Below are 26,063 nucleotides of genomic sequence, written 5' to 3'. Positions count from 1 at the left end.
TATTATATTAAAGCCAAAGGTGGGTGATTTTAATCTGCAGCCCTCAGGCCTGATTTTTTTAATTGTTTTTGGTCAAACATTCTTCCAAGTGGTACAGCACTTGTTTGTCGATTTGCTGTACAGAGGTAACTTGTGGTTGCTGTGATGCTAAACACCGTGACACTGATGCATCAAATGCGTTAACGGTTACCCATGTTGGACAGTGTTTGGTGGAGCTCCCTGAAGAAAACAAGCTTGGAAGCGGGAGTGGCATCCACTTCTGAAATAGCTTGCCTCTGGAAACCCTATGAACTTGGAGAAAGGATGAAAGTTTTACAGGTGTCCAGGTCTTTCGTTCATAGGTTCGCTATGAGTTGTCTATGACTCGATGGCAAAACAACATATTAAATCTATAGATTTATTTAGAGACACTTGACCTTTTTTGTGAGATAGAGTCTTCCTATTCAAGGACAAAACTACAAGCATTAAATAAATACCATTAGGCCTCTATAGCCGAGGCAGCCTTACCTCAGGGAAGTCCCAGCTCTGAGACCAAGTCCCACTCCTGTGGCTGCACCTTCTCCTTCACCTCAGCTCTCCTTCCCTCAGACGAGGCCCAGAGCATTGATTGATCCACACATTGGTGCCTGATTAGCATGGCGAGTGTGTCCTGATAGTTCCTCTTAGTGTGTTTTTAGTTATGTAACTGAACTGCTGGAACATACTTATGGTTTAGTCCTGGAGTTTCAGATTTGACACCACTGTTTTCACTTTATCCATTTGGCTGATTATCAGAAATCCTCCGAAGAGCAAATTGCTAAGCTGCAGAAGCTTCATGAGACAGAGCTGGCCAGCAAAGAGCAGGAGCTGACCAGGAAGTTAGAAGCTCGAGAGAAGGAGTTTCAGGAGCAGATCAGAGCAGCTCTGGTGAGTACTTCCTTTCTTTCAGTCACAGGTAAACTCTGTGGTATAAAGTTAAGAAAGTTGTCATCTTCTCGTTTTTTGCCTCTAAACTGGGGCTTTGAACCAGTTCCTTCTGGTTCAGCTCTCTGCTGACAGTTTGCTTGTTGTCTACCCAGATGTACTGAATCAGAATGTATGTGTCAGTAAGGTTCCCAGGTGATTCTTAAAGATCCCTTGGTGACTATGAAGAACCCCAGGGATCTTGGTAAAATAGAAACTCTTGATTCAGTGTATCTGGGATGGCAGTACAAACTCTCAGCAGAGAACTGGACGGGAATGAACTACTTCTGACCTCCTAGGTTAAGGTTGTTCCATGGTGGTCTTGACCTTTGAGAATGCACCGGAAATAGGAAGTAGTCAGGAAAGAGGCCCCCACAGCTTGCTATCTTGGGTTTATGAGAAAATGAAATGTTTTGATCATCAACCTTTAGTTAATCCATTTGTTTAGTGATCGGCTGAAGATGTTGTTGTTACGTGCCATTAAGTTGCCTGCGATTCATTGCTCTAAACCCTGCTCTATCCTGTGCCAATCTTATTGTATCCGACACACTTACCCCATTTCCCCAGTGACTGAACCATTCTGTCTCATTAAGGGACTTCTTCTCCTGAGCTGACCCTCCACCCTCCCAAGCATGATGACTGGTCCCACCTTAAAATATGTCCAGAGTATGTCAGATGAAGCTTTGGAATTATTGCCACCCAGGAGCAGCCTGGTCTCACCCTCTCTAGGATGAACTTGTTTGTTCTCCCAGCAGTCCATGATCTATTCAATACCCTTCCCCAATGCCACAGCTCAAAGGCAATACTTCTCCTTCTATCATCCCTAGTCACTGTCCAGCTCTCCAGCGCATAGCAAGTGATTGCAAAGACAATGTCCTGCTGAAGGTGGGCTGTTTGAAACTACTACATAATTCAAGAAGTCTGAACCTTTTCCGGACTCACTGTACCCAGAGCTCAAAAATTCGTTTTCTCTGAAAGGCGTTTTAATGAAGAAAAAAAATGAAAATGACCAGTAGTTAACACTTTAAGTAGCATAATCAAATGATACACAACAGAGGTGACCCTGTCCTACCCTGTGTCATCGACATCATCTCTAACATACTCGAGTCCATTGCTGCAGTTACTGTGTCCATTAGTCCATCTGGTTGAGGGTCTTCCTACTTTTTCATTTAAAAAAAAAAGGTTGTGTTGACTTTTCACCAGTCAGTATATTCACAAGTGATCTTGCAAGTTTTTTAATTTATATTTTCATGTTTGGTTCGTTATTGTAATGAAGTATTCCTAAAATTTATATAAGCTGATAGACCTAGAACTGAAATAACTTGCAAGGGATTGTGGAACCCTTCACGTTCAGTAGTGCTTTGCAAAAAACCTGCAAGTAATAGAGAAATAACAGAAAAAATTAGTAGGGCTCCTAGAGCAAAATATTTTCTATATATAATAATTGTTGCAAAGATTGGCCAGTCCACACTGCGAAAGTCCCAGTGCTCGGTTCTGCAGACTAGAGCGGGAGGGGAGAGAGGTGACAATGCTGTCTTCTCACAGAGCCAGTGTGCGGAGTGAGTCATTCCTGCGAAGTGCCGTGGAACGCTGACGACCTCTGTGGGTCTAAGACGTTATGGTTGTTTTTGGCACAGGAAAAGAGTCAGTCAGAATATTTGAAGATCACCCAAGAAAAAGAACAGCAAGAATCTTTGGCCCTGGAAGAGCTCGAGTTGCAGAAAAAAGCAATTCTCACAGAGAGTGAAAATAAACTTCGGGACCTTCAGCAAGAAGCAGAGACTTACAGAACTGTAAGTTTCTAGAGTTTTGAAATCATTTGAGTATGAAAACTGTTGGTGCTTCTGCAGTGGATAAAAAGTTAAAGAGAAGCTCTTGGGTTTCTAGTGTAGATTTGTGTGTGCACGCACGTTAGCAGGAGTTATTCGGGGAAGGTCGGCGCTGTGGTGGCATAGTGCATTATGTGTTGGGCTCCTACCCCAGAGGCTGCTGATTGACAACCCTGAGGGGGCAAGGCTGACAGGCTGCTCCTGTGATGACGTCCAGCCTCGGCAGCCTGATTGGACGATCGTTAGGGGTCAGACTCAGCGATGTGACTGGGGTTTGTATTCACAGGGCGTGGGCTCTGGGCTCTCTGTTCAGTACCTGGTGATCCTGGTTCTGCCTTTGTTGTTAGATGTACTCAGCTCATTTCCAGCTCAACAGCCCGGTGTACAACAGAAAGAATCGCCGTCCAGTCACCCTTACAGTCGGTGCTGGGCTGGAGTCCGTGCAGTCAGTGCATCTCGTCTGAGGGGCCTTCTCTTTTTCAGGGACCCCGACTTTACTGAGCATGATGTCTTTCTTTCACTTCCTGATGATACTGTGCCCAAAGTATGTGAGACACTGGCTGTGCTTCCATTCAGTAGTCCCCTGCGGCATCCCCAAGCCACTGCACGCGCCTCACCTCCCAGGAGGGGCCTCGCTCCTCGGCTGCACGGTGGCGGGGGCCGCACGGTGATGCTTTCCTTCCTGCCCCGCCTCATATCGTGCCATGTCTTAAACATAATTCTGTGTCTGCTAATAATTCATTTTATCTGTATTAATGCCTACATTTAATTGTTTTCCAATATTTGGATAGGAAACATTGTCTTCTTCTGAATATATCTAGGCATGTGACTCAGTGTGCACATTTTAAGGCTCTCTCTGTCTTTGCCAATCAGCAGTATTTGTGATCAATTTCTGTTTTGAATAAACCTACTGATGTTATTGAAACCTTTTTTTTTTAGTTGTTGAGATATAGACACAATAAAATATATACTAATCCGGAGCTCTGGTGGCCTGGTGGGGGAAGCTGTGCTGCAGTCCTGGGGGCGTGTGGTCCGGGGCCACCGGTTACCCTGTGGGAGAGGGATGGGCGGTCTCCTCCCGTGCAATTGCTGCCCGTCAGAGGGTCAGCTTTGGGGCAGTTCCGACTCTACAGCACACAACAACAACAGGATGATTAAAAGAAATAAAAATGAAATGTTACAAAACTATTGTTAAAAAATATGTATATACTAATCCAGCAATTTCTGCATGTACCATTACAGTTTTCAGGTTATGTGGTCATTCTTGGCCTCCTTTTCTGAGTTGTACCTCTCACATTAACAAGCTGTCATCTAAAGCTTCACGTTACTGCTATCAGTTTGATCCCATGTAGAGAATTCTTCAAAGAGTCTAAAAATGCTCAAGGTAGCCTTTTATTTGACAAGTTTGTTAAGATGACTTCAGGAGATATTTTTGGTTCGGAGTTAAAGATTATCTCAGGACAATCGTTTTAAGAATTTGTCCAACCATCTTGGGTCCGGAAAGTATGGAGTCTATGAAAATTGGAAATTTGTTCTTCTTTCCCTCCTTTGTGATTGGGACTCTTCTGTGAGGTAGTTTAATCAGAATGTTCAGTAATAGTTGTGGGGCACCATTCAGTTCTTTTGATCTAGCGGCGAAGGCGGCAGTGGTTCACAGAGGCAATTCCTAGCACATACAGTGGCCTCTTTCTGTTCCTGAGGCTCCTTCCTCTGTTGCTGTGGGTGTAAAGATACCAGCTGTGCCTTGGATGGCTGGTCGCAAGCTTTTAGACCCCAGGGTTGCTCAGCAAACTAGGAACCAGGACAGAAGCGCTAAACTTGCTCTTTGCCGAATTAGCAGGATGTCCCTTACAGCCAGGCCCTCGACTGTCCAAATCAGCAGACTAAGTCCCATGGAGTCTGTGGTTGTGAGCAACCTCAGCAGTTAAAACTTTGTTTTTTTGTTTGTTGTTATTGTAATATATCAGTCATACAGCTTCTACTAGTTGAGCTTTTTTAAAATCTTTTTTGCCCAAAGTTAACAGTCATGCATATTAATGTTTCTAAACTCTGCTTTATTTTCCTATTTCTAAATTACAAAAGGTGGAAGTGGTAAAAGGCAAGTCGTGCTTAGAAGGCCTGGTTTACCTATTTGCTGGCTTCCTAAATTACTGATTCTTCACTTGTCACATGAAGAGATTGGGAGTGGTAATTTCCAGGACTTCCACTTACTGTATTTTAAAACTTGACTCTTTAAAGCAGCTTTACGTTTACAGGAAAGTTTTGCAGAAAGAGTAGAGAGCTTTCCTATACTCCTGCTTAGCTGCACATCATTTCTGCTGTTAATATTTTGCATTCCTGAGGTGCATTTGCTATCACTGAAGAACCAATATAGATACAGTGACTGACAAAAACCCATCATTTACATTAGGGCTTACTTTTAAAAAAAATTTTATATTGGTTTACTTACAAGGTTCGTATACATGGTGTTTCCTACTATTCTTCTTTCACACTGTGTTTCGTAGTCACTCCCATTTGGGTTGACTTTTTGTGTTGCCAGATCCTCTGGGTGTGAACAGTGCCATGGATCCAGCACTGTGGTGTTGTGTGAAATAGTCTCACAGCTCTGGAAGCGCCCCGGCTCCGTTTATTCGTCCCTCGTGCCTCTCCCTTGGCCCCTAGGAAACTAGTCATCTTTTCACTGACCCACAGTCCTTCCAGCTTCAACATTTAATGGCCCTGCCTGACTTAACATTTCGGCTTTCAGAGTCAGGATTAATATTTTGTGAACTGATAGGAATCTTTGGTTAAATGTGATTAAAATGTTTTCCTTCTGTAAAAAAAGTCTTCAAAGTAATAATTTTAGAGGTGAGGGAAATCAGATGCTTTTTTTCCCCTTCCCTTCCAAAATTATGAAAGCAATGGAATACTATTGTAGGCTTTTTTTAAAAAAAAAAATTCTTCCCACCAATATTAAAGGAGCCCAAGTGGTACACTGGCGAGGTGTGCATCTGCCAATGAAAAGACTGACAGTTTAAACCCACCAGTGATTCTAAGGAAGCAAAGACTAGTATAAGTTTAGCATCATGGAAAACTGTGAGGTAGTGTTATTCAGTTATGTAAGATCTATATGAGTTGGAAGCACATTGGTGACACACAACCAACAGTTAGTATTACTTAGTTGATGATTCCTTTCTTTTTGACTGTCCATGTAGAATATTCATAAAATTGTGTTAATTGAAATAATGGTCCAAATATGTGGAAACAATGAAATTACAAGTTGGGTACCTTTCATTCCATTGCTGTGTGATTCCTTCGTAACTTCTAACACAAAAGAATTTTCGTCCTTGCTCATGTTCAGTGTGCTACATACAGTTAGTTGTCTGAATTTTAATCTTTAAAGGTGGTAGACATTGTGTCATATCATTGCTAATAAACAAGTACGTACTTTAATAGTAATATATTTGTTTTTTTTATTAACAGAGAATTCTTGAATTGGAGAGTTCTTTGGAAAAAAGCTTACAAGAAGGCAAAAATCAATCAGAAGATTTAGCTGTCCATTTGGAAGCTGAAAAAAATAAGCACAATAAAGAAATCACAGTCATGGTTGAGAAACACAAGGCAGAACTGGAAAGTCAGCAGCAGCAGCAGGAAAACCTTTGGAGTGAAAAACTGCAAGCCCTAAAGCAGGAGCATCAAACAGAAATGGAAAAACTTAGGGAAAAGTATGAACAAGAAAAGGAAACATTGTTGAAAGACAAAGAGAGCCTCTTCCAGGCCCACATAGAAGAGATGAATGAAAAGACTTTAGAAAAGCTTGATGTGAAACAAACAGAACTGGAATCCTTATCTTCTGAACTGGCTGATGTGTTGAAAGCCCGTCACCAGCTAGAAGAAGAAGTCTCTGTACTAAAGGATCAGGCAGATACAATGAAGCAGGACTTAGAGTCCAAACTGGACAAACAGAGAAATCATCACCAGCAACAAGTTGACAGCATCATTAAAGAAAAAGACATATCAATCCAGAGAACTGAGAAAGCTTTAAAAGAGGAAATTAATCAACTTGGGCTTCTTCTAAAGGAAAAAGAGCAGCATTTGAAAGAGCAGCAGGCCCATGTGGATCACTTGGAGGCCGACCTGAAGAGGGCTGAAGCTGAGCTCCAGCAGGCCTCTGCGAAGCTGGATCTTTTCCAGTCGAACCAGAGGACCTCACACGAGCAGGCAGAGGCATATGAGGAGCAGTTAACTCAGCTGCAGAAAAAGGTTTTGGATTTAGAAACAGAAAGACTTCTTCTTACCAAACAGGTTGCTGAAGTTGAAACACAAAAGAAGGATGTTAGTACTGAGTTAGACGCTCATAAAATCCAGGTGCAGGACTTACTGCAACAACTTGAAAACCAGAACAGCGAAATGGAACAGAAAGTCAAGTCCATGACCCAGCTCTACGAGGCTAACCTTAAAGATTGTGACACTGAGCGGGAACAGACAAAGCAAATCCTGATGGAGAAGGAAAGTGTCATTTCCCAAATGAGAGATGGACAGAGCAAAGAAATGGAGATGCTGACACAGGAATTATCAGCCAAGGAGGACAGCATTCGGGTTTTGCGTGAGAACTATGAAACCAAACTTAAAAACCAAGAAAAAAAGATGGAAAAAGTTAAGCAGAAAGCAAAGGAGATGCAAGAAACACTAAAGAAGAAATTGTTGGATCAGGAAGCCAAACTTAAAAAAGAGCTTGAAAATACTCTTCTCGAGCTTAGTCAGAAGGAGAAACAGTTCAATGCCAAAATACTGGAAATGGCACAGGCTAACTCGACTGGAATCAGTGACGCCGTGTCGAGACTGGAAACGAACCAGAAGGAGCAAATCGAAAGCCTTACTGCGGCGCACCAGCGAGAACTCAGTGATGTCACCTTAACCTGGGAACAGAAACTCAATCAGCAAGCTGAAGAACTTCAGGAGAAACTGGAAATTCAGTTACAGGGAAAAGAAGAAGAGGTGGCAGAACTCAAACAAAAGATCCTCTTGCTTGGGTGTGAAAAAGAAGAGGCCAACAAGGAAATAGCCTGGCTCAGGGAAGAAGGAAGTAAGCAGGCGATAGTGGTAAGTGAATTACAGGAAGAGTTAAAACAGAAGTCTGCTCATTTGAATTCTCTCTCACAAAGTCAAAGTAGCCTGAAAGCCCAAGTTGAAAAGCTGGAGGTTGACCTGAACCATTCTCTGAAGGAAAAGACTTGTCTTCAAGAGCAACTCGTTGAATTCAAGACACTGGCAGAACAAGATAAGCTTAAGGCTTCTGAGTTGACTGAGAAGTTGAAGGCCACGGCTGAGGAATTGCAGAGCTTGAAATCTCTGCATGAAGAAAGTAAGAAAAGCCTAGAAGACAAAAGCTTGGAGTTCAAGAGACTGTCCGAGGAACTGGCAGTACAGCTAAATAGTTACTGTAAGAAGACAGAAGCCTTATTGCATGCTAAAACAGATGAGCTCGTGAGCATTAGTAACAGCAAAATCAATGTTATCCTCTCAAAAATTTCCCGTTTTCAACAACATACAAGTAAAGTTAAGGAATCTCTAGTAGTTCAATCTTGCAGGGTGTCTGAATTGGAAGCACAACTTAGACAGTTAACAGAAGAGCAGAATGCGCTTAAGAGTTCTTGTCAACAGGCTACTCATCACTTAGAAGAAAAAGAAAACCAGATTCAGAGCCTGAAGGCTGATATTGAGGGACTTGTAACAGAAAAAGAGGCCTTGCAGAAGGAAGGTGGCAATCAGCAACAGGCCGCCTCTGAAAAGGAGTCTTGTATCACACAACTGAGGAAAGAGTTGTCCGAAAACATCAATGCTGTCACGCTGATGAAGGAAGAGCTGAAAGAAAAAAAATCGGAGATCAACAACCTTAATAAGCAGCTATCCGATGTGAACGACCAGCTGCAGAACAGTATAAGCCTGACAGAACAAGAAGCAGCCATTTCCTCACTGAGTAAGCAGTACAAAGAGGAACAAAGAAGATTGCTGGAACAGGTGCAGGATTTATCTGTGAAGGTTGAGACTTTGAGTAAAGAGAAGCTGTCTGCTCTTGAACAGGTAGATAACTCCTCCACCAAATTCTCAGAATGGAAGAAGAAGACACAGTCGAAACTCACACAGAACCAGAATGTTACTAAAGAGCTACAGATGCAGCTGGAATTAAAAACCAGAGAGGCGAGTGAAAAGGACGAGCAGATAAATGTACTAAAGGAGAATCTTGCCCAGCAAAATAAAAGATTTGAATGTTTAAAGGGGGAAATGGAAGACAAGAAGAGTCAGATGGAGAAAAAGAAGTACAATCTAGAGACTGAGTTAAAAACTCAAACGGCAAGAATTGTGGAGTTAGAGGAACTTCTTACTCAGAAAACAGTCGAAATGGAATCCTTAAATGAAGTCCTTAAAAATTCCAATCAGCAGAAGGATATTGAACAGAAGGAGTTGTTTCAGAAACTTCAGCACATTCAAGAGTTAGGGGAAGAGAAAGACAACAGGGTTCTAGAAGCGGAAGAGAAGGTCTCAAGACTTGAAAAGCAAGTGTCTTCCATGAAATCCGAGCTCGAGACTAAGAATAAAGATTTAGAGCGTGTGAATTCCAGTTTGAAAAGCAAAGAAGAGGAATTAAAGGCACTGGGGGAGAGACTGGAATTGGAAAGTGCTTCCAAGCTGGGAGAACTGAAGAAAAAAGCTGAACAGAAAATAGCTGCCATTAAGAAACAGTTGTTATCTCAAATGGAACACAAAGAGCAGCAATATAAAAAGGACACTGAGAGCCGCCTAAGTGAGCTTAGTGCCAAATTGCAGCAAAGAGAGAAGGAAGTTCTCATTTTGGAAGAAAAACTCAACTCAATAGAAAGTTCGCAATCTGAAACCCCACTTGTACGCACCTTAGCCCAGAACGTGGCAGTCTGTGCCACGCAAGAAGTGGATGAAGAGAAAAGGAGCGTTTTACAAAGGAATTTCTCTGAAAAAGAAAAACTGTTAGAGAAGCTAGAGCAGGAAAAACAAGAAGCTGTGTCTTCTCATTCTGAAATGCAGTGCAAACACCAGGAGCTCTTAATAAAACTAGAACAGGCTGAAAAGCAGCAACATGAAGATAAAGCTCTGATAGAGCAGCTTAAGGAAGAACTTGAAACAAAAACCAGGAACTGTTCCTTGATAGAATCCCAGCCTGTGGAAGGAGATGAGGAAAAATCCATGGAGGCAAAGCACAGATTGGAAAATGAGGTTGGCGATGTCCAGCAGGGTCTCCGGGAGAAGGAACTGGCCTGTCAGGTGCTGGAGCAGAAGCTGCAAGAGCTGGAGTCCTGCCTAGTGAGAGAGCAGGAGGTCCATCGAGCTGAGATGCAAGCGCTGACCTCAAAATACAACAAATTACAGGCCTTACAGCAGCAGGCGGGTGGAATCAAGAATCCCACAGGCGTTCTGGAGGAAAGTGTGGCAAACAAGTCAGAAGCAGACGACGTCCCGCCCGAATTGCTCAAGACGGAGGCCCAGCACCACGACCTGGAATTGAAGTTAGCAGGGGCTGAGAAGGAGAAGCAGAGACTGGGCAAGGAGGTCACGAAATTGCAGAAGGACCTTCGGATGCTGCGGAAGGAGCATCAGCAGGAGCTGGAGATTGTAAAGAAAGAGTGCGAACAGGAAATGCAAGAGAAAATCAAGTAAGTTGTCTTTCAGCGGGAATATTTTTAAGGAGATCCTTTTCAATGAAATGAAGCACTTGCACCCTCCTCCTTCTCCCCCTTCCTCAGTAGGTTTGGGTTTTTTTATTTGTTTTTTATTAATTTTAATGAAAGTTTACACACTTAGGGTTTCCAGTCATTCATTGTTGCACTTTTCTCCCTGCCCATCCCCTCCCTGCAATTCATTCTTCTTGAAAAAAAAAAAAAAAAACTCTTTCATTGTTAAACAGTCCCTCCTCCCAAGTCCACCCCACTATGCAGCCTTCACTCTAGACTTTTGTAATGACGAGAATACCCATTCGTATGTCCCTTTTAAACAGTTCTCTTCTGCATTTGTTTCAATGCAGTATACATCATTCCTCCCCTCTTTTTCTGTCTTTCCTCAACCCTGATGTCAGTCCCGTTTTACAACAGTGGCCCTATGCAATATTTGTCCTTTTGTGACTGAGATATTTCACTCAGCATAATGTCCTCCAGGGTCCCCCATTTTGAATAATATTTCAAGAGTTCCTTGTTTTTCAATTCCGCGTAGTATTCCATTGTGTGAATATACCAGAGCTGCTCTATCCATTCGTTTGTTGATGGGCACTTGGGTTGTTCCCGGCTCTTTGCTATTGTGAACAAAGTATTAATAAACATGGGTTGCAATAGGTTTGTTTTAAGCACTGTTTGCTCAATTTTACCCAATAGAAAATGTTATTCCCTGACCATGGTTAGTGGTACTAATAGATGCGTAGAGTGGAAAGTTTAAAGTGGAAAAGTCCACCAATCTCCAAATCCACTGCCTAGAAAGAATTGCAGTTGATACAGTTTCTGTTTCCAGTGCACACATAAATGCCCTTAAAATGGTTTTAATACTAGAAATTCCACTGTTGTTGAATCCATTCCAGCTGACAGCGACCCTCCATCAGGCTTGCAGAGTAGAAATCTGACCAGGAGGCCAGTGACCATCTTTCTCCTGGGAAGCAGCTAGTTGAACCACCAGCCTTACAGTTCACTTTCCAGCACATTGCACACCAACGCCCCCAGAATTCAAACTGCATTGACTGTTTTGAAGACGAACTCCCTGTTTGCGTCTTGACATTTGTCTGGCAACACTTAACTCTCCATTTCTGCTACTCAGACAGGAGCAAGAAGATCTCGAGTTGAAACATAATTCTAAGTTAAAACAGCTGATGAGAGAGTTTAATACACAGCTCGCCCAGAAGGAGCAGGAGCTGGAAGCCACCATCAAAGAAACCATCAGTGAGTAAGCGTTTAAAATGAGTAAAGAACAAGTGGGATCAGCAGGGCCTGCTTAGAATGTCAACTTACTCTTTTCACGCTTGTGCTCAGTGCGCAAAGTAATTAAGCTCAGAGGGAAAGACGATTACTTGCTCTTAAGAAATTTCTCTTGTGAGAGCTTGTGCTGCCTGCCGATGACTCACCTCAAAGGGAAAAGCAAGTTCAAGAAACTGTACACATCAGTGAGTTACCTTGTAGAGACTTCTGCTCAGTGAGGATGGCTTGACCCCCAATGGCCTCAGGATGCTGGTATCACATGGACTTTTAGAGAAGTTAATGTGGAGTTGGCGCGGAAGTTAAGGTACAGTTGATGCTTGTCTGCATGTTCACTCATGTGTGTGCATTTGCACTCTTCTTAGGTAAGGCCCAGGAGGTGGAGGCGGAACTGCTGGAGAACCATCAGGAAGAGACAAGTCAGTTACACAGAAGGATTGCCGAGAAAGAAGACGACCTGAGAAGAACAGCCAAAAGATACGAAGAAATCCTCGATGTACCTTATCTCCTTCCTGGGGTTTTGTTGTTTGGGGTTTTTTTTTTAAGCTTAGTGGTAATAGAGCGAGCTCTGTTAGCCTAGTGAGTGGAAAATGATGCTACCAAGCCAAAGGTGGGTGATTTTAATGTGTGGCCCTCACGCCTGGTTTTAATTATTTTTGGTCAAACATTCTTCTAAGTGGTGCAGCACTGGTCTGTCTGTTTGCTGTATGGAGGTAACTTGTGGTTGCTGTGATGCTGAACACTGATGTGTCACATGTGATAATGGTTACCTATATTGGACAGCGTTTGGTGGAGCTCCTCGATAAAAACAAGCTTGGAAGCAGGAGTGGCATCCACTTCCAAAATAGCTTGCCTTCGGTTCCCTATGAACTTGGAGAGAGGATGAAAGTTATGCAACTGTTCAGGTGTTTTCATTCATAGGGTCGCTGTGAGTCATCTGCAACTCGACGGCACTTAACAACAAGATTTCTATTCAGGTGTTCATCAGCTTTTATGGCTCCAAAAAGTTCGAATATTTGAGATTTAAGATTCTGTTCTGCCTGTTCCCTTGTTTGATCAGGATTCTTTTACAGAATCTTTGATCAGATCATCCAGCAGTGGTAGCCAGATTTTGTGCAGCCCTCTAGCCTTGTGGAGAGAAAGTAGTTGTTCCTGGAGCCAATTCCACTTCCCCCATTTCTGTTTCCTTCTTTATTTTCTGACTCTTCTTCCTCTATTGCTCTAGTTCATAAAAACCAATTGCTATGCCCTGGACATCAGGCATGTGTCCACACATGCCTACAAATGTATCCTTTCAAAAGACGTGTGAGACACCAGGCACTGTGGCATGAACTAGGAAATAGACCAGAAGCATCAAACACATTCATAGGCCATTTAGCTTGCATGTCCAGTGAGGTGTTTGGTGGTACTTAAGCAGCCTCCATCCTTTGTATAAGTTTGGAGTCTTCATTCTTCATTATGAAAAGGAAAATGTAAATAATTTTAATGAAATTTATATCCGTTTCTATTTCTTTTTTAAAATTTATGTCATTTCTTTATTAATTTATTATAAAAGCATATTTAAATTATTTCAAACTCTGCAAAAATATTAGAACATTCTAAACCATATATGCTGTATTGAATAGAAAAGTATAGCAGTTGGTAATACAGAGAAGGACTTCTCTGAAAACAAAAGAGCAAAACTGGATGATTAATTTTCAAAGAACTTAATTTCTGACGAATCTGACAAAATGGTATTGATAAGGTGTCATGTCATTATCAAGCCTCTTTATGATCACATGACTCCCTAAGAACTCATCCGTTTTATAGCAGTTTTAGTTTTTAGTTTCTGTTTCTTGTGTTTACATATCGTGTATGTGTTCTAGGAGTGCTGTTGGCACACTGTATTAACGTACTATGTGCCAACCAGGGTTCAGCAGTTCCAGTCTACCAGTTAGTCCTTGGAGAAGAAATTTCCTCCCATAAAGATTTGCAGCTTCAGAAATATGATGGAGTCAAAACTGACTCTGGCCATCCCACTGCAGTGCCTCTGGGTATATATGTCCCAAGTTATTAATAAATGTTTTATTTCCTTTATCAGAATACTGTAATTGGAAGCTACGTCAGAGCTGATGTAGGCCCACCTTTAACAAGGGAAGCAAAGTTTGCTCACACTCACGCCCTCTGCCATGGAGTTTATTCAAGCTCTTAACAGCCCTGCATCAGATTTCTGAGGGAAGGAGCCAACCTGCTTCTCCCGCGGAGGAGCTGATGGATTCAGATTTTTGTTTAGGAGCCCAATTCATGATACACTAAACCGCCAGGCCTCTTCAAGTTTAGTACAGCTAATTTTCCCAAAGCTGCATAATAGTGACGCAAATGTGAGCCACTTAAGTAATTTTAAAAATTCTAGTAGAATTTATGAGTAGTATTTTATTTAGTATTTGAATTTTTATTATTTTATTCTAGTAGTGTTGTTGATTGCCTTCGAGTCGAGCACAACTCATAGTGACCATATGAACAAAGGGCCTGACGCCTTTTGATAACTATTGACATTTATCAAAGTTCATAGAGTTTCCGGAGGTGTGTTGTTTAGGAAGTGGATGCCAAGTATGTCTAGTATTATTTTATCTAGGAGAACGTAAATTTTAATACCTTTTCCTTAATGTATATATCCAAAATATCATTTCAACATGGAATCATTATAAAATTATTAAGATATTTGTACCTATTTATATATCATGCCACTGAGTCAGAACCAACTCACATAGCTGGCCCTCCAGTTGGTTTTCAGGGGCCGTAAATCACAAGGGAAGAGATTGGCCCTCTCTCTCCTGTGGATTCAAACCGCCTGCCTTGGGTTGGGAATGCACACTCCCTTACCACTAGGCCACCAGAGCTCCCTTTATGTATATATATGTGTATTCTATATACTATGTTGTTGTGTAATCATATATACTTTTAAAAGAATTGTATTTTTATACCTAATTTTTATATATCATACATATGTATTATATGTAATATTAAAAATACACATTTTTTTAAATACACATTTTATATGTAAAATATCTGTGGATATTCAGATATTACAGATTGTGGTCAGGCAGGTCGGGGTCCATAACCGGTTTGTGGTCATTTTTCCTCTTAAGTCTCTTATTCAGCAAGCACTCTACTGAGATTTGATCAATAATTCCAATTCCAAATGTTCCTTTTGGCAAAGATTATTGCGAAATTCAGGAGTCTGAATGGCACTGTGTAATAAATCATGGAAGTTCCCAAGACAAAGGGCTGAGACTCTATGGGTGAGCAGTGGCGTGTCGCCAGGGAAGTCCAGACAACACCGCGTGCGCCAGATTTTATAAGTGGAATAACTAGGCCAATAATTCACACGCTGCATTTTCTAATGCATTCTTGTCTGTTTTCCTGAAGTTCAAGGCAAGTGGAGAAAGTATAGTGGCTATTGAATGCAGTGCATAGTGCCGGATGTTCAGGAGAGCTGCGGGTTTGCTGAACCCGGGCTAAGAGCCTTCCACTGGTTTACACAGCTCCAAGTGGACACAAAGGATTTCTGTTTTCCCTTAATCGAGAAATTGCCAACTGGTTTGACAATTTGTATTATTTATATTTAGTGATGAATAGTTTTGGAAATGAAATTTCAGAATAAAAAAGATCAGTCCTTAAATGCAGGCGGTGCACCATCCGCTTTTATTATGACAGTAGTGTATATCTAATGGCTGCTTAAGCCTGGAACCTTATTTTGAAGGGAAAGAAATGGTGTGATTAGTTCCGTAGGGCGGGCCAGAAAGAGTAAGTGTGGGAGAAGCGAAATCCTAGGAGTAGTGTACAACATTAAAAAAAAGGATAAAATTGTGGAATGAAAGTTTCTAGAGCACAATACTGAATTAAAATTAAAGCAATAAAAGCTTACCGCTCTTATTTCTCCGGTAGAGGTAGTTTTATCTGTACCATGTTGCAGTATTGTACCTTTCTGCGGTATTGTTTTATAAGTGTTTATTAACATGTTACCTTTCTGCCTTTAATTTAAAGGCCCGTGAAGAAGAAATGACTGCGAAAGTTCTGGACTTACAGACTCAGCTTGAGGAACTGCAGAAGGCGCATCAGCAAAGGCAGCAGGAGAGCCCTGGCGAGGATAACGTGAGAGGACCTGGAGTTTGAATCATATGTTTCTTAGAAACACTCATTTTCATGATTTGACTCATCTGCTAGCATGCGTCTTTTAATCCTAGGAAAAACCCTGCAATAGAGAGGTTCATGCTTTTATCTTATAGACATTGAGCTTAAGGTTCAAAGATGTTAAGACATTAAATAGTCGAAATAAATATTGCAGGGAGAGATCAAACCTAGTCTGAAGACCTCACCGCCCGGACATTTCATGTTGGACCATTTCTTCTCAGTCCTCTCCACAGACGAGCAGAGAAGCGGGAACCTCACAGTATGAAGGCATAGTCAGAAGGGCTCCCTAGCAAGTGTAGTTTTAGAATTTTCTCTTTTGTCTTAAATATTCGTGTACATTTTAAATTCTATTTTAGGACACATTACTCTATAACCCTCTCAACTCATTACCAATGAGTTGGAACCAACTTAAAAAATGACCCTCTAGGAGGTTTTCAGAGACTGGAAATTGCATGGGAAGCAGTGGCCCATCTTTTTCCCGAGGAGCCACTGGTGGATTTGTTCCACGTTTGTGTTACCTGCTCCACTCCCCATGGACTGCTCCACCACATCTCCCTTCTCTGACTTAATGGTGTTTTATCATAAAGAAAACCATAACTCACTACCTTTCTGCTTGGTTAATGTACCAAATGCAGTTGTATTGTAGTAATTTTAGAGCATTGGGTTGAATGAAGTGGATTAATGCTACATGTCGAGGAGTTTTTATAATCCCAGTCTTCATGTCTAATTGACTCTGGGCCCCATGGCTTCCTCTTCTAGACATGGATCCAGTGTTCCAGCTGGCGTTTTACCATCTGCTTCCTCAGATGTTTATATTCCCGCAGTCTAGTTTCTTCCTAGCACTGTCATGGAAATCTCAGGGTTGGCGGGTCCTGCTCTTGGCTTCATCCTCAAGAGTTACTCTAGTAACTATGCTGTCAAGTCGGAACTGACTTGTTGCCGACACTTGAGTGGGTTTTCAGAGCAGCAGATCACATGGGCGGAGACTATTCCTCCTTCTCCCGTGGAGCTGCTGGTGGATTTGAACTGTGTGCCTTTGGGATTGCAGCACAGCTTCTTAACCACTAGGCCACCAGAGCTCCTTAAGTGTCATTTTAGAGGGTTCATCACAGAAGGACAGTTATTCAATAGCAACTTTCTTGATTACCAATCGTATAAATCACTTGTGTGTCATTTCATACATATCCCTCATTTGTGAGCATTAAAGCGATATGAATTATTTTGAAAATGGGTATTAATTTGGTGATGTCTTGAATAAACTGCTATTAAGTCTTGCTTTCTGTGAGAAAAGTGCCAACTCATAGCAGCCCTGAAGGACATAGTGGAGCAGCTCTACCGGGTTTTAAAGCCTGTGATCCTTTATGGACGTAGACTGCCGTTTCATTCTCCCATTGTGTGGCTGTGTGTTTGAACTGCTGACCATTCAGTTATCAGCTGAGCTTTTAACCACTGTGCCACCAGGGCTCTGTGAGTTGGAATCAACTTGACAGCATTGAGCTTAATGAGAATACATTTCATTTACTGTCCAAACTATTCTTTAGTATCCAAATAAATATGAATATTGCATACAATGGCATTTTGGCCTATATCAGGATGCTGTACAGTATTTGAAACATAAAATAAAAATTCAGTATATTTTCTGAACCCTTTTGCTTAACTACATCATAAGAAAGTAGGGACATTAACCTTAGTTTTTATTTGTATTCTAAGAAATAATTGCATATTTTATTCTTCATAAATTTCTGTTCCCTTCTTCTTGAACGTCTTTTGATACACCTAGAATACCTTGAACTGCGTATCTGTTGGGTTCCGTGAACAAGAATATGTGATTATAGCTCAATGTGGAGTCCTCGAAATAGAACTTTAGAAATTCTTAAAAGGAACACATGCTTTACATAGATGTTAATATGTTTAATTTTCAGAAGTTAAGCACAAATAATGCACAGATATATTCTTCTTCTTGAAGAGTCAGATAATAAAGACAAAACCATGAAAATTTCCTTGACTTCCTCTTCCCAAGTGGTACTCATTGTTGGAAGTTTGTTGAAAATCTTTTAGTATTTTTCTTTTCCTTCACCCATTTTTATGTGCTATTAGACTATGAAATTGTGTACCTTATTGCAAGTTTGGCCATTTCCCTTACAACTATAACTGTGACTTCTTCTTTGTGATTTCATATCACTCCACTTTATTATTTGTTTACTGGTGGGTTTTACTCTAGACACTGATTTTCTCTTACCTCATTTGCAGGTAACGATTATGGAACTCCAGGTAAGACTGGTTCTTTACTTAATTTGATTGAAGATAGAGTATTCTGTGTTTTAACTTAAATATAAATTGACTCTTCCAACAAACAAAAAATGCCCAAGCAGAACAGATGCGTCTAGGCTGTGACGAAACCCAGGTACATTTTAGATCTGACCTTTTTTTTTCTTTCAGACACAATTAGCACAGAAGACTACTCTTATCAGTGACTCGAAGTTGAAAGAGCAGGAGTTCAAAGAACAGGTACATTTCAAATCCAAAGAGAGTAGAGGATATCTCCACTTCTTGATCCATGGCTGTAGGTTTGACTTTCATAATGACTCTTGGTGACATCTTTCCATATGCTTGTTGTTCATTTGTGTGTCTTCTTTGGGGTAGCGAGTCAAGTCTGATTGCCTGCTTTTTAATTGGATTGTTGGCCTTTTCGTGGTTAAGTTTTAAGAGCTCTTTATATGTTTGGATACTTGACCCTTTTCAAAATATGGCATTTACAGATACAGTCTCCCGTTTTGTGGGTGTCCTTCTCTTGACAGTGTTCTTTCCACACATTTTTAAATGTGATTTCCAATTACACACACACACACACACTTTGCCTGCTTGTGCTTTGGGGGTCAAAGCCGAGACACGACGTGCATTCGTCTTGTTCTCCACTGCTCCGTCACAGGCATTGACAGCACCCGTGCCTGCGACACTCTTTCTTCCCTGCATGTGGTTTCCATATGAATCTTGTAACGTTGCTTGAATATTTGGGGTGGGTTTTTTTTTCAGATCCACAATTTACAAGACCGTTTAAAGAAATATGAGAAGAATGTCTATGCAACAGCTGTGGGGACACCTTATAGAGGTAAGCGCTTTTTTCTCAAGGTGTTTGTGGTCATCTCTTAGTGGATATTTGAATCATTTTCTTTTTCCTTGCTAACCCTTTTTGTTAACCTACATTTTTAAAAAGGAATATGTTTTAACCTCCTTTGCCGTGAACAAGAACAATGAATTTTGGTGAAAGAATGTTATTAATCTAAAGCAAAGTATACAATACGTATTTTCAATAAATGTAAAAAAATGAAGCCAGCAGAGCTGTTGTGGCTGAGAACTGCACATTCTCACGTCTTTTGTCCATTCTCCACGTGGATGCAGTCAGCAGTTTGTATGTATTTACCAGGTTCCTTTTTGTATATACGCACATGTGCTTATGTAATCTTGGGTATGCATTCTGACACACATGGAGATAATGTATGTTTATGATGTTTTCTGATTTTTTAGTATTACAGTATTGCTGTAATGGCTAATTTATTTAAAACCAATTTATGTTGACTTTTTGTTACTGTTACTAATATACACAGTGATACTAATTTCATTCCTTGAGTTATACAACCATTCTCCTTCTCTGAGTTATTCCTCTTTTATTAACAGAAACTCACTGCCTCCACTCTAGTCTTTGGAGCTGTTGTTGCTTTGAACCCATATATATGCATAGTTGTTAAAAGAACATAAGGTTCAAGGCCAACATTCTGTGCTAGTTTGTCTATGAAGTTATGAATAGTAAGTCAAGGATTTAAGAAGAAATATCATGCAATTCATTTATTCAGGGTAGAGAGAAATGAATGAAACTATTTTTATCTTGATTGAAAGAACATAATGCCACTTAAAAGACGAGTTGAGTTCACCACCTCGTTGCATTAAGAGTCCTTTTATTTCATTAAGTGTTTTATAGTGCTGCTTGCTTTCTCATGGGCTTCCCTAGGGCATCAGTCAAAGCCATTCAGCCTGATTTTGTGTTTTTAAAAGCTCTTACTTATTCTAAGAAACAATTTAAGATCTATAGAAAATCTAATTATAATAATAAAGAGATTGCTTGGAATTCTTTCCAAACCTCTCATTAAAAAAGAAGAGAATACCAACCTGGAGGTTTCCCATATCACACTGCAAAGAAGACCTGCTACTCGGGCCATTTCCTACAGCTGCATCCACTGATATTCCCCGCGAGTCATTGTGCTTGGTCAGGGCCCACCAGCGCAGAATAGCACAGATTCTTTCTGTTAGCTTCAACCTAAGGATTTCCTGCATCATTTCCTTCCCTACTTCCCCAATGTTAAATTGAAATGAAATTAAAATTAAAATAAGCCTGTATGTATAGTTTATTTCCTAGCTAACATGTTTTAAGCAGATTTTGTGTATCCGTTTCTTTAGCTCTCCCAGCAGCCTGATTTCATATATACACACCAGTCCCTTAGCTAGGCTGCTGTTTATAGAGTGAGGGTGAAATGAACATCTGAATACCAGCCATACTTGTTACGAAACAAAACGTGTCCGCTTTCACAGGAGGAAATTTTTCCTTCCTCTCATACTTTCTTTCTGGGTTTTGATGTTTTGCTTTTTCCTCTGAGTGTGTGCTAATAATTCTCTTGTGCTTTTTGTCATTCACCACTTGTGCTCATAGTTTTTTAAGGATCTGTCCTGAGACCTATACAGTCTGTACATTGCTCAGTTTGTCTGTGTCTGTCTGCTATGATACCTCGCCTTCTTATCTTAGGGTTCTTGTGAGAAGCTGAACCTCTGTGTGTATACACACAGATAGTAAGCAACATTTCTGTCAACAAATTGGCTCAAGTGCTTAAAAGATCAAGTCCAAAATCTGTAGGTTCAACATCAGTACTTCTTCCTAATTATATTAAGATTAATAATTATTAACATTCTTACTATTAAGACTTCTTCCTAATATCAAGACTTTGTAAAAGCAAGGCTTTGCCCTTAAGATCTATAGATGAGGTGTCAGCGTGTGGAATAAAGAGACAATAATTTCTGCCAAAATATGCCTTTGGAGGCAAGAATGCATCCCAAGGAAACTCTGTCTTCAACTGGTTGATTAATTGATTGGACTGCATTATGGAACAGTAGGTATAATCATGATTAGCCAAAGCCGTAGAAACCATAACCTGGCCAAGTTGATGCATAACATTAATCATCCCACTTTGATTTATGACTTTATAAGAATTTTATATCTCTTCTTATGAAGAGGTAAGGGAGAAGTTCTCTTATTTTGTGGAGGTTTTTTTTGCTTTCTTTTTTTCCAAGAATAGTTTTCTTTTTCTTAGTTCTTTGAAAGTCTATATAAATTTTTTTTATAGAGTCAGCCTGTTAAGTTACACACCTACACTCACATGAGGGATAATGTTTTTATTAAGATTACAGTGAATTTATAGAAAAATCTCAGGGAATTTTTATGTAGTATCAAGTCTACAGTGTCTAAGTGTAATATATTTCAGTATTTACTTAGGTCTTTCAGAATTTCCGCCAGTCATATGTATTGTCCAGAATGGTCCCCTTGCCGCTTTCTTTACATTTATTCTTGGATGTGGCTAGAACCAGAAAAATTGTTGCTTGTTTTTATTTTCTAATTCAGTCTATTTCTAAAAGACATTCTTAAGCATTTTTTTAAAAAACTCTGAGTAAGCCTGCTTTAACTATATAATTATAACAGACTTAATTGATTAAAATTGTGTTAAATGTAATTAAGTGGATTTTGCAGTTATACATTTTGGAATGGAGCCCAGATGAAGTAGCACATGAAAAATGCTGAATAATACCCAGAGGAAATTACATGGAAAGATTCCTTGTGAGGAGACACTGGGTAGACAATTTGGCAAGCATCTTTATTTGAACAATAGCTAATTTATACTCTTAATTGCTTAAAACCCGAAGTAAGAATTAGAAGAAGAAAGTTCTTTTATATGTTATTATGTGAGAAGGCAAGGAAAGACATATTCATTAGAAAATAATACTGTTTTTTGAGGAAAATGGTTATAAAACAAGGACATGACTTATTTTCCCAAAAATGAAAGCATTGTAAATGTTACTTAAAAAACCCTTCCAAATGTCACTTATTGTAAAAAGTGTGGAGTAGGGGGCAGTGTGGAGATGGCTAAGTCTGACCTCTACTAACTCCACAAGGGGGAACAGGCCCCATCAACAGCATCCACAACAAGCCAATTCCCATGAGGTTAGACATGCTTGCCATACTCCTGCATCTCTTTACATTCTGTCCAAAATCTATTGTGATAGCTACATAGACCTCCCAGAATCATACTCACGATTATGGAGTTTATTAGAGAAGTTAACAGGTCACAATTCAGTTAGGCAACAAGACATGATTTCTTAGGACAGTTTCTCTGTGTGTGTGCACATCCCTTCAGCCCTGCGGCTTTAGGTCGGTCTTACAAACCTCCTTTAATCCTGCCAATGAAGACATCTTTTCATCCAGCCCCTTCCTGGTCCCTGAGCAAGCTTGGATGAAGGCCCCGGCTTTGGCGCCATGAGGGAGTAGTCCCAGGCAGCTCGGTGCCACACTGGGTGTCTGGTTCTCCACTGTGGTGGCCGCGACTCTCCTGTAAGCCCTGGTCTGAGCAGCGCAGGAATTTCTGGCTCCAAAGGGTGTGTCCTCCTGATAGTGAGATTTCCGTATTTCTGCCACTAAACCTGCTCAATTTAAGCCTGGTGGAATGAATGACAAAACTAGCCAACACCCTCAGAGACTAACACACACTGTTTGCCTGTTTTTGCCCAGCCATGTGACAGAGTCAAGGGCAGTGGCTCAGGAAAGCCATTTGAACAATAGACTCCCTACACCATGCTTGGAGACTGATCCTGCTTTTCTTAAGAAAGTACTGCTTTTTACTTATTTTTTTTTATCATATTGTGACTTGAGTGTAAGTTTGTAAGTAATACTGATTCCCCCCCCATTCAGTCAGTATATGAATTTTGGTTTGTAACATTAATTACAATCAAGTAATTAGTTACAATGTCTGGTCAGCCCTGTGCTGTAGATTGCCTTTCCCTCCATCCATCTATTTAGTCATCTTTACGCCCTTCTCACTTCCTTTCCCTTCCTGGTAACCACCCCAGAATGATTCTCACTATGCATGTACACCTTTCCTTCTTAAAAATTCTCTGCTTTTAATAATAGGGATCTTATGCAATATTTGTGGTTGACTTAGTTTACTCGGTATAATTTCCTCAAGATTTATCCATATTGTGCAGATTTTCTAAAATTCCGTATTGTTTCTTAGTGCTAAATACTACTTCTTTGTGTGAATGTGTCATCGTTTTCTTTAACTGTTCATTTGAGTTGTTTCCATCTGTTCTTGTAAATAATGCTGCACAACCCTGCTTCCTGAAACTGAGGAGGACCTGAAGCACTTGCTGCAGAAGGTCAAGGACTGCAGCCTTTAATACAGATTGAAGCACAACGTCAAGAAAACAAGATTCTCACCTTGGGACCGATTGACAGCATCGTGATGATGGTGAAGAGATTGAGATTGTAAACAGCTTTAGTTTGCTTGGCTCCACAATCAACACTTTTGATATCAGCAGCCAGGAAATTAAAAGACGTATTGAGTTGGGAAAGTCTGCTGTCAGAGACCTCTCCAGAGTACTAGAGAGCAGTGCTGTCACTCTGAAGACTAAGGTGTGCCTGATAAAGGCCATGGTCTTTCCAATCTCTTGTCATGCATCAGAGAGCTAGACTAGGGGTGTTAAAAGGAGAATTGATGCCTTTAAACTGTCGTGTTGGAGAAGAGTGTTAAATACACCATAGAGTGATAAGAGAACGAACGGGTTCGTCCTAGAGAGGATTAAACCAGGCTGCTCCTTTGGAGGCAAGGATTCTGAAGCTTCATCTGACATAGTTTGGACATGTTGCAAGGAGGGACCAGTCCTTGAAGAGGAACATCATGCTTGGGAGGGTGGAGGGACAGTGCAGGAGAGGAAGATCCTTGATGAGATGGATGGATTCAGTCAGTGGGGTAATGGGGGGGGGGCGGCTAGGTGTGTCAATGACATTAAGATTGGCACAGGATGGAGCAGGGGTTAGGGCTGTTGTATATAGAGTCGCTATGAGTCACAGGCAACTGGACAGCACATAACAACAACAGACTGATATTTTTTGGAGAGGAAATAATGTATCATTTAGGCTACTTTGAACTCTGTATTGCACAGTGTGGTTTGAGTGAGTTCAGTGTTCTGAAAGCACATGTTCTCCTCAGTTACCAGCAATGTTGTCTGAAAATCAGTGGTGTGAAACAATGGGGTGACCACATAGATCCTCGGATGTCGTGTGATTACATTGCATTAGCTGCCAGATTGCATTTTATCTAATTGGCATATGTCTTTATGACTTAGCTGCCAAACTCCTCAGAGTTGTGGCCAGCTTAGCTGACACATAACCATCGGAGCCAGGTATATTTGGTGGTATGCAACCTTTCTCTTCACCCGTCTTGATGTAATTCTTATGTATTTACTAATCTTTAATCTGTTCTCCATCCATTCTCATCCTTGGTAACCATCTAAGAATGATTCTCTCTTTAATTTCTTACAGTAATTAAATTAATTACAGTAATTGCTTACAATAATTTCTTACACAAGAATTGTTTTTTGACTGACATGCCACTCAGCACCATGTCCTATAGAAGCTCCATATTATACAGTGTTTCTAAAATTCCTTGTGGTTCTTTAGTGTTGCATAATACTCCATTGTGTGAATGTGCCATAGTTTCTTTATCCATTCATCTACCAATGAACATTTGAGTTATTTCTCTCTTTTGTATAACTAATACTAACATGAGTATACATTGACCTTTTCGTGTTACAGCTCTCATTTCTTTAGGAGTGCTTTCCATTATCTGTGACTTTTGGTGATAATAAAATGTTTTCTGCAAAATATTTTAAGACTACTTTAATAGAATTCATATTTTACATTTATCTTTCCTGCATTTAAAAATAGTTTTGAAACCCTACTTTTAAGCTAAGTGACTTTAGATTTAGAAAAGTACAGGGAAATATAAGAAATGATTCTCAGATATTAAAATCTCAATAGAAATAATTATTCATTTTGTTCATTATCCAGATTGGTATTATAGAAAACCAGTCACGTAACATTTAGGAGGGAAATGCCTTGAAGAATCCTTCTCTTCTTTAATTTTGTGGTTGATTGTTGCTATAAAAACGGTGTAGTGATGGGAGCAGCAGTGCCTGACCTCTTCTAAATTCACATGGGGTGGGGGTGAGGGGAACCTCATCAACAGCCTCCAAGGCCAGTTTCTAGGAAGCAAGGCCTGGCCACCACCCTGCAAGTTCTTGCTAACAATTCTGACACCATCTGTCCTGAGGCACTCATTGCTGCCTCACAGAACACACAGACAGAACTCAAGATTATGAAGCTAATTAAGGAAGTAACAGGTTTCAGTTAAGAATCAGGAGTAATTCAGCATATAATTCTTCCTTTAGAACAGCTTTTCTTATCAGCTGTGCTGAAAGGCAAGCCACCCACCCTTGAACTCTCAACCCATATGTCTTGACCTCTACCCTTCCTGGGCAGCTGTTACAAAGCTCTTAGCCATTTTAAGTGACCTTTAAAGCACGCCTCAGTCTGTGGTGGTCAGCCGTAGAGCTGCAGATTGGCAAACCTACCTCTCCAGCAAATGCCTAGCTGCACCTTCTCCACCAGTAAACCTCGTGCCCAGAGGTCCTCAGCCGTTTTTATTCTGTGGGCTGAGAGGCTCACAGCTACGCCTTTCTTTATTCTGTTCCTCCCCCTCTACTATCTCTCCTTGCCATCTCTCCACTGCAGATTCCTGCTGTCTCCCTGGCTCAGTCTTTCTTTCCATCCCACAACTTCTCTCCAGCATCATATCTGCTGGTCTCATGAATCCCGGAAGTTTCAACACTGGGATCTCAGGTCCAGTGGCCACACCAGTGACAATTCTTTCTTGACATCCATGAAGTCTTCCTCACCCACCTTTGGGATAGCTCATGTTAAGCTGGTGGGATGGCGAATCTGACCAGGCCCATGGGAGCATTATACACGCCTTATTTACACGGCCTCACCCTACAAGAG

The 26,063-nt window shown here is 40.7% G+C and overlaps 1 protein-coding gene across 2 annotated transcripts in view; it reads left to right on the top strand.

Annotated features, from left to right (window-relative positions):
* GOLGA4 (golgin A4) overlaps positions 1-26,063 on the top strand; it is an 82,275-nt gene that overhangs the window by 41,680 nt on the left and 14,532 nt on the right. Inside the window, exons 11-19 of one of the 2 annotated variants that reach the window (XM_006890598.1) lie at positions 775-906; positions 2,580-2,735; positions 6,234-10,438; positions 11,583-11,704; positions 12,103-12,233; positions 15,764-15,871; positions 18,161-18,181; positions 18,350-18,418; positions 18,944-19,019. In XM_006890598.1, the coding sequence (XP_006890660.1) occupies positions 775-906; positions 2,580-2,735; positions 6,234-10,438; positions 11,583-11,704; positions 12,103-12,233; positions 15,764-15,871; positions 18,161-18,181; positions 18,350-18,418; positions 18,944-19,019 (5,020 nt within the window). The remainder of the gene's footprint in view (positions 1-774; positions 907-2,579; positions 2,736-6,233; positions 10,439-11,582; positions 11,705-12,102; positions 12,234-15,763; positions 15,872-18,160; positions 18,182-18,349; positions 18,419-18,943; positions 19,020-26,063) is intronic. The other variant, XM_006890597.1, reaches the window with a different exon arrangement.

Source organism: Elephantulus edwardii, unplaced genomic scaffold (genome assembly GCF_000299155.1).
Source record: "Elephantulus edwardii isolate Elephantulus edwardi_28Jun2011 unplaced genomic scaffold, EleEdw1.0 scaffold00091, whole genome shotgun sequence".
Classification (NCBI taxonomy): domain Eukaryota; kingdom Metazoa; phylum Chordata; class Mammalia; order Macroscelidea; family Macroscelididae; genus Elephantulus; species Elephantulus edwardii.
This window is presented reverse-complemented; position numbering and strand designations above follow the sequence as displayed.